At 42.6% G+C, this 8,413-nt stretch overlaps 1 protein-coding gene across 1 annotated transcript; it reads right to left on the bottom strand.

The window, feature by feature from the left end:
* Window positions 1-2,760: 2,760 nt before the first annotated feature.
* Window positions 2,761-6,408, bottom strand: LOC143517633 (tripartite motif-containing protein 16-like). Its single transcript, XM_077010352.1, has 4 exons — window positions 6,268-6,408; window positions 3,818-4,095; window positions 3,550-3,606; window positions 2,761-3,352 (listed from the first exon to the last, which is right to left on the bottom strand). The coding sequence occupies exons 2-4, from the start codon at window positions 4,092-4,094 to the stop codon at window positions 2,826-2,828; spliced, it is 861 nt and encodes a 286-aa protein (XP_076866467.1). The 5' UTR covers window position 4,095; window positions 6,268-6,408; the 3' UTR covers window positions 2,761-2,825.
* Between the last annotated feature and the right edge of the window lie 2,005 nt (window positions 6,409-8,413).

Below are 8,413 nucleotides of genomic sequence, written 5' to 3'. Positions count from 1 at the left end.
TACATTTGTCAGCTTTAACTTAAATTTGTATTAAAGGCTTTCAAGAAATAGAGTTGTTCTATTAGTAATGGCAATTTAATTAAGGGGGAGTATTGAAATGAAATACAATTAGATAATCTTTGTTCTCCATTTACATAATCAACAAGTATTTTTTAATCATTGTGTTTTAAGTTTTAAGTTCGAAAACATTCATTTTTATTTCTTTACCTAATACATCACTTTAAGCCAGTATCAATAGTCATCATTCATGCACAAATCAAGCCTTGAATATATTTCTGGCTTCATAAACATGACTATCAACATGCCCCCTCATTATATTTTACTGCCCCCCCAAGCAAAGCAGACCAGAACCGGAGCTGCCTAAACCCGTACACAACATGATATACAGTAGGCTACTCACACGTAGTCCTGCAGGCGACACGGTAACGTCCGCGTGCGCTGTGGTCTGGCCGGTCTGGCCACGGGAGAGGGAAAGAACAAAGAGGGGGAAACAACAGGGGAAGCACAGGGGGAAACAGGGACAGGAGAGTCCAGGCGATGTCCAGCGCCCATCAGCTTTGGCCTGTAAGGAGCCAGGCGGTCGCGATGCACTACAAGGCGCCGCCGGCCCCAACGGATCCTGTACACAACCTCTTCCAACTGGGAGAGGATTCTGCATGGCCCAACCCAGTTCAATTGAAGCTTAGGGCACAGACCCTTTTTGCGCTGGGGGTTGTACAACCACACATCAGACTCTGGGAGCAGAGGCACGACGTAGCAACATGTAATATGCGCGCTTCTGCCTGTCTCCAGCTGTGGACTGGCTTTCCCTGGTGTGCACTTGCACATCGTGTAGCCAGGCCAGCAAATCTGCAACGAACGGGGGTCCAGGTGGCGTGCTCTGGAGGAGCGCCGAAAGCCAGGTCACCAGGAGGCCGCAGCTCCCGCCCGAACATCAACATGGCCAGAGTGAACCCGGTGGTCTCCTGGACGGCTGAGCGGCAGGCCAGCAGCACTACGGGCAGCCGCTTGTCCCAGTCGCGCTGGTTTCCCTCGGTGGAGATAGCTCCAGTTAATCCCATCCTGTCCAAATGTTCACCGGCCCGCAACCTCTGTTGACCACGTCATTTTATATTTAACCAGAAGATGGCAGTACACTCCAAAAAAGCTATTTTATATTTCACCAGAAGATGGCAGTAGACTTCAAAAAAGCTATTTTATATTTCACCAGAAGATGGCAGTAGACTACTACTGCTATGCAGTCCCCTATAATGCCTTACCAAGTGTGATTTGATATAACCAAGGGTTGTTGTTCTATCATGTTGTGTTAGTCCCACACCATCCGTGTCAGCACGTTCTTCAAGGAGGTTCTGCTAGCCTGTTGAACCTAATGAGATACTGTCTAACACAACTCTGGTTTCGAGTTAAAAACCTACAGTGTTATTCCCTTCATCTCGTTTTGAAACATACTGCATCATTTACGTTACTCATGATAATGTCACTTTTCACTTGGTAGTCGTTGTTTAAATCATGGGTAAGATTATGCTCTTTAAATGTACCTAGTTAGCTAGGTATTTAGACAGAAACTAAGACTTAAAATGCTGATAAAATCCCATTTAACACAACTTTATTTCGGTCTAAATAGCTGGCTACACATAAAGAGCTTTACTAATTCAGTCCCGTTCAACATAATGAGAAACTGTATAACACTTGTTTTTTACTAAAATCCTACATACACCATGTTTTAAAACAATTTGTCCAGAAACACTCCCGTTGTGTTGTGTCTGGATGGAAGTGTCTACGCGTTGTAATGACTGAATTTATTTTGGGTATATGCAGCGTGATGGGCTTTCAGGGCCACTGATAACACTGAACAAACACACCAAGAGAGACACGAATGTACAGACACAAACTGGTTGGAGTTCATGATTTAATAGCCTGCATTATTTCAACCACCACAAGAGGGCAGCACAACACTGCATCAATGAAACCTGAATTCTTCATTTTGAGACCTTGGGTAATCAAATCCTCTTCACCAGATACAGTAGATGATGAACTGCAGGGACTGGCTGTAGTTTCTGGGCTGTAGAGGTTAGAGACTTTGGGGAGGTGATGTGTAGGTGAAGGAGAATTGGGTGGTGTTTATTTCATACATGTATATATTTACACCCACAATGGAATTTCAACACATCTACGTTTTGCAGAAATAACTTATTTTAATTTAAAACCAGCAAAGTAACTTGATTGCATGATTTGATTTTAACATGGCTGTTACAGTGAAACAGTGAAAGTGTTACTAAAAATTGTGTTAGTTAGAAAGTGTTAGTTAAAAAAGCGTCTTTGAGCATTGTGGAAAGCGCTATATAAATAAAATGTATTATTATTATTATTATTATATGTCACGGTGAGGCGGCCCCCTACCGGTCGCCTCCGTCCACAGCGGCTGTTGTTGTTGTTGTTTTGTGACGTCCGTGATCCGGCGGAGCCCGTGATCCGTCTCACCTGAGGGTCGTTTGTTTGCCTGTATATGTCTTGTCTTTGTACCAGTTGACCGCTGGTCATTGTATCCTTAATTTGGAGATATTGCACGGGTTTTTGGTTTGCACACTTTCTATTAAACCATCCTTTTTCCCTGAGACTTGGCGTGATCGCCTCCTTTTTGTTCGCACTCCCTGCCCGTCACATTATAAAACTGATGATTCTACACCAAGTCTAATCTCAGGCCAGAGGAACTGATCTCGACGAATGAACAAAATCAACTATCTGAGAAATTTCTGTGAAATTGTGCAGCACATTTTCATCTCTCCAATAATAACCACAATAAACCACAAATACATTTATTACATTTATTCTGGATTACATAATGTCACAACTGAATGCACACTAAGCCAGAACCCAGCATAGAGGGGCTGAGTGAATGTGGTGTGGACTGTGTGTAGAAGGCTCATTGTGTCAGAGACTCTGTAGAAGGACAGAGTTCCTGAACTGTGATCCACATACACTCCTATTCTGTAGGGTGGTGGATCTGGGATCTTAGTCTGAATGGTGTCATGACAGAAAGAGAGAGTAGAAGAACAGACCAGACTCCAGGACTGAGAGTTGGCTCCTAACCCACACTCATTACTCCATCCCTTCCTCCTGATCCCTTTATATGAGACTGATATAGACACAGATGCATCACTGCTCCAGTCTACCTCCCAGTAAGAGCGCCCACACACACTCTCCTTACTCAACACCTGAAAGAATCGCTCAAATCTCTCTGGATGATCAGAGTACGGCTGGACTCTCCCGTTGTTTACCACCACTCTTCTGTTCTCAGAGAGGTACAGGTGATGATGGGCTGTGTTGGGATCCAGCGTCAGACCACAGAAATCTGGAACAAGGAGAAAAACATTCAAATTCAGATTATTGAATTGTATTTATCCTATTAAAGTCAATTAAAATAAAAAATAGTATGTACATTTGTAAGTGTGTGTGTGTGTTACATTTCAGTAAGTCTCCTCTGGTCTTTAGGTGTGTGTGTGTGTGTGTGTGTGTGTGTGTGTGTGTGTGTGTGTGTGTGTGTGTTACATTTCAGGAAGTCTCCTCTGGTCTTTGGCTCTGAGGATAAAATCTGAACTGCTGCAACTGTGGATAAACAGAATCAAATGGTCCAACAGAATGAATGAATGAGACCCAAATGTTCCATCCAGAAATACAGAAAATGATCAGAATATGTAGAGAACATGTTGATTTCTGTGTTTCTGTGTTTAACATCTGATTTCTGTTTCTGTGTTTGAATAGTGATCTGATTACAGATGTTACTGTTTCTGTGTTTGAATAATGAATTTGATTTCACCTGATAAACATCCTTTGATTTTGGTCCTAAGCTGCTTAGCCAGTTGGTTGTGGTTCATCTTCTTCAAAATGGCGAGTGTGATCTCCACAGCTCCATGTTGGCCATAGACCTGTACCACTTGGTCCACAGTGTCATGTCTGGTAGATTTCTCCAGGTGGGCCCTTGGGATACTGGGAAAACTCTCTACCCCATTTTTCAGATGCCACTGGAATAACTCCAGCTCCTCAGACTCCAGCTCATTTAGTGTGAAGAGCAGATGTTCTGAAATGATGGACATCCTGTACCAACAAGAAGAACCACAGACTCCAGTTTAATGAATGTTCACAGTGCAGGGACAGAGAGAGCAGTGTGTGTGTTGGGTGATGGAGAGAGGAGTGTGTGTGTTGGGTGATGGAGAGAGCAGTGTGTGTGTTGGGTGATGGAGAGAGGAGTGTGTGTTGGGTGATGGAGAGAGGAGTGTGTGTGTGTTGGGTGATGGAGAGAGCAGTGTGTGTGTTGGGTGATGGAGAGAGAGGAGTGTGTGTGTTGGGTGATGGTGAAAGGAGTGTGATGGGTGGGTGACAGGAGTGTGTTTGGTGGGTGACAGGAGTGTGGTTGGTGGGTGACAAGAGTGTGATGGGTGGGTGACAGGAGTGTGTTTGTTGGGTGACAGGAGTGTGTTTGGTGGGTGACAGGAGTGTGTTTGGTGGGTGACAGGAGTGTGTTTGTTGGGTGACAGGAGTGTGTTTGGTGGGTGACAGGAGTGTGTGTGTTTGGTGGGTGACAGGAGTGTGATGGGTGGGCGACAGGAGTGTGATGGGTGGGTGACAGACAGGAGTGTGTTGGGTGGGTGACAGGAGTGCGTTGGGTGGGTGACAGGAGTGTGTTGGATGGGTGACAGGAGTGTGTTGGGTGGGTGACAGGAGTGTGTTGGGTGCATTTTCACTGCACTGGTTCAGCAACATTGCAAAAACTCTATCATTCTTGTACTATGAGGGCAGTGAGCTGTAATAGATGTTTACTAACTGATAAATTACCCAGATTATGTATTTCAAGATTAATATGTCACTTTAGCAATCTGAACTGGGCATGTGCTATCAGTGTAGAGCATGAGGACTTTGAAAAACAAATGTGTGTAAACTGTGATACATTGTGAGGTTTTAACAGTGACATCCTAAACAACACGCTATTGCAAATTATAAAGCTCCACTCTCAGGACTGTCAGCAATTCCCCACTGTCATACATTCATTAATATAATGACTTTCCCTACTCATTCTGTGTTAGCACTTCATTGTGAAATATTACTAACACTTACTGTGAGCATACCAATCATTTTCTGGAAACCTGTTTTCTTGCCTTCTGGGCAGGCCCAGGTCTAGACTGCATTGGCAGTGGGGACAGTAAAACAATTTGGGGGGGGGGGGGGCACTTATTTAGGCATACTTTGAAAGCAGCCCCGGCTCTAGGCTGTGCTGGGGGGGGCAGAGAGGAAATCCTCCCAACCCCGAGAGCCGGCCCTGCTTCTGGGTATTTTGTGCACGGTTTTCTAATCCTAAAGTGAAAAATCAAAAAAACCTACCAATTTCCCTATTTAGAACTTTTATGTATTTACTTACCTATTTATATATTTATAACACTATTGATCTATTTAGCCTTCACTTGTGATTTTATGGACGTGCTTTCTTCTTAAATGCAGTTAATAATCTGGTGATGTTTGTGTAGGGAATTGAGTTCATCCTCAGTCTGAAACCTCAGGACAGCGGTGCCGTTTACACCTTCACTCCGTGTACCTTTTGTTAATTAGTGTTACGTTTGTAATCCCATTTGCCTATTCTGAATCATATCAAAAGCAGAATGTATATATATTTTTTTACATTTAACATGCATCAAAACGTAAATACAAGAAATTCAAATACAAACATATTTTGATTTTTGTGCACTGATATACTGATATATTTTCTTCCATACCTATCAGTTACTAACATATGGGGAACATTACCACTCTGTAGCAGTTTCACGCCAAACTGAAATCATGACAAATTTTAGGATATACCCATGTCATAATTCCCTAGGTAAACATTACCAGGAATGAAAAAACTTAAATCTTAATTTATATTTGTAAATCTTTTCATATTTTGTTGTTTTTAGTTTAATCGTGTTTGTTTTTCATTTTTCTATTTTGGAAGAAACTGAAAGCCAATTAACAAAGATTACTGTCCAATAGGGTCAATATGATCCCACATGAAGTTTTTATATCCTGCATAGGGTCTGCTCTTCATTCAGAATTACAGTGCTGCCATAAGCAATCATAGTCATTACAGGAAATGATCACATGATTGGCGGTACTAAGACCCTCCCACTCTGCTCTCTCAGTCTGAAACCCTGGTTTATACTGAAAGACATCATTAATAGTAAAGTGTAAAGTAAAACATTACAATAGTTTCACCCAGAAAGGTCAAAGCAGTCTTACCTTTACTGGGTTCAGTCTGCAAGTCTTCAGTATCTTATGGTATTACATAATACACAGTACACACCTGTACACACCTGTGCACACTGCCTCCTTCACTGAACAAACCTGTATACACCTGTACACACACTGTCTGCTGCTTCACTGTAGTCCAGCCTGAGTCATATATGCCTCCAGATAAGAATCTGGAAGCATCTTTCATCTCTTTAGAAAGAGACAAACTAGTTAAAGCACATTTCAGTCACATCGCAAGCATGTATGGATGTGACGTCATACCATAGGTCTCTGCGTGTGTGCGTGTGTGTGTGTGTGTGTGTGTGTGTGTGTGTGTGTGTGTGTGTAAATGTGTTTGCATAAACTTTTACATATATAATATATCGGTGTAGAATAAATTGTGAAATTCCTGCTAAAATAAGTCGGCGCCACTAATCTGACGTCAGCACTGCAGCCCACTAGGAGTAGAGGACAGGGGCGGACTGGCATACATTGCTACCGGGGATTTCCCCGGTGGGCCGATGGGTTAGTGGGCCGCTGGCCGCCGGTGGTCTAACTCAGCCCGTGGAGGAGCCACTGCCGCGCACTGCAGCCCCGGCCCGTAGTTATTACCTCCCCCGCTCCAGTCAGACTAACCTGCGCGGCCGCGGACTGAGCCTGTAAACACATGAACGAGTTGGACCGGGTCGCGGACTGGGCCAGCTGACGCGGGCTGACGGTATGCAGCGGAGATCAGAAAAAACTCCGGGCCGGACTACGAGCAGTTTAAATTGTAGATAACATGTTATTTAAAATGTTCTGCTGTCGCCTCTGCAACGTCTAAGGCACCATGTACAAATTACCTTAACATGGTTGACACGGACGCAAGTGGCGGTCTTAAAGGTTTCAGAGCACTGTTTTTTTTAAAGCTATTGAAATTCTTAGATTAAAACTAACCACCACAAATAGGTACGAGGAAGAAATACCCACGTTAGAGTTGTAGGTTGTTCTTTAGGATGCACTTTGCGTAAAACAACTTGTTTGGTGTTCTTATGATGGACTATTTAAAAGCCACTATGTGGCTTTGTAATCGTATTAATGCTGGAATTAATATTGTCCATATGACAATAAATGCCGTCATATACACTACGTGCCATGTATAGATTCACATACAGTATACACACACACACACACACACACACACACATATATATATATATATATATATATATATATATATGTACACACACATACACAGTATATATACACAGATATATATAGTGATATAGTGGGCCAGTCTGTCAGGAACTCCCGGGCCACTTTTTCTCCCCAGTCCGCCCCTGGTAGAGGATTATGGGATATTCATGGCAGAAAGGTTTGTGCACTGCCACCCACTCATTTGAAGTTAAACGACTATAGTGATAATTTTATACAAGATTAGGTCATTAATGAGTCTCCAAATGGTTAAATACAGGAATGTACGGGGTTAGGATCAAATGGGCATTAATTTAAGATTATATTCTAAGGTTTGTGATCAAAATGCTTGATGCTAGTTTGACTAACTTTAGCTTCATTTGTATGGACAGATCTGTGTACTGAGACATGAAAAACATAAAATGACTGTGGTGGCTACACTTATTGCAGGTACTTATTGTGGTACTGCGTGTGTAGAACACTGTGTGATACTGCGTGTGCGGGACACTGTGGTACTGTGTGTGTGGGACACTGTGGTACTGTGTGTGCGGGACACTGTGGTACTGTGTGTGCGGGACACTGTGGTACTGTGTGTGTGGGACACTGTGTGGTACTGTGGTACGTTATTTATGTACAGTATGTGTGTATGTTCCGATTTACACCGAAAATCGATTTACGACGGATCGACGTCGTAACCCGGGGACCGACTGTATTTCAGACATCGGAAGAGCTTCAAAGGTAGATACAAGATAAATTCAGTATTTTATCTTTATTCTGATGAAGTTTATTTTTTTTATCAGAAATATAAGAAAGTGGTTTTTTTTTTTGAGCCGGTACAGGTGGTCAGACGATCTGGTTCATCATGGCCGCCTTACGGCGTAGGGTTAGCACAAAATGTATGTCCTAATAATCCAACACAAAATATTTATTAAATATTTTATATATTAAAACTATATTTATTTATATATAAAACTATAATCAT

The sequence above is a fragment of the Brachyhypopomus gauderio genome, chromosome 6, assembly GCF_052324685.1.
Source record: "Brachyhypopomus gauderio isolate BG-103 chromosome 6, BGAUD_0.2, whole genome shotgun sequence".
Lineage (NCBI taxonomy): Eukaryota > Metazoa > Chordata > Actinopteri > Gymnotiformes > Hypopomidae > Brachyhypopomus > Brachyhypopomus gauderio.
Note: the sequence above shows the minus strand (reverse complement) of the source record. Positions and strands in the feature narration are given on the sequence as shown.

Bases quoted from the DNA above. Each gene is read 5' to 3' on its own strand.
- LOC143517633 (XM_077010352.1), bottom strand. From the start codon at position 4,094: ATGTCCATCATTTCAGAACATCTGCTCTTCACACTAAATGAGCTGGAG. The intron at 3,607-3,817 runs GTGAAATCAAAT...GTTTATCCACAG, and splicing joins AATCAAAGGATGTTTATCAG to TTGCAGCAGTTCAGATTTTA. The intron at 3,353-3,549 runs GTAACACACACA...TCCTTGTTCCAG, and splicing joins CAGAGGAGACTTCCTGAAAT to ATTTCTGTGGTCTGACGCTG.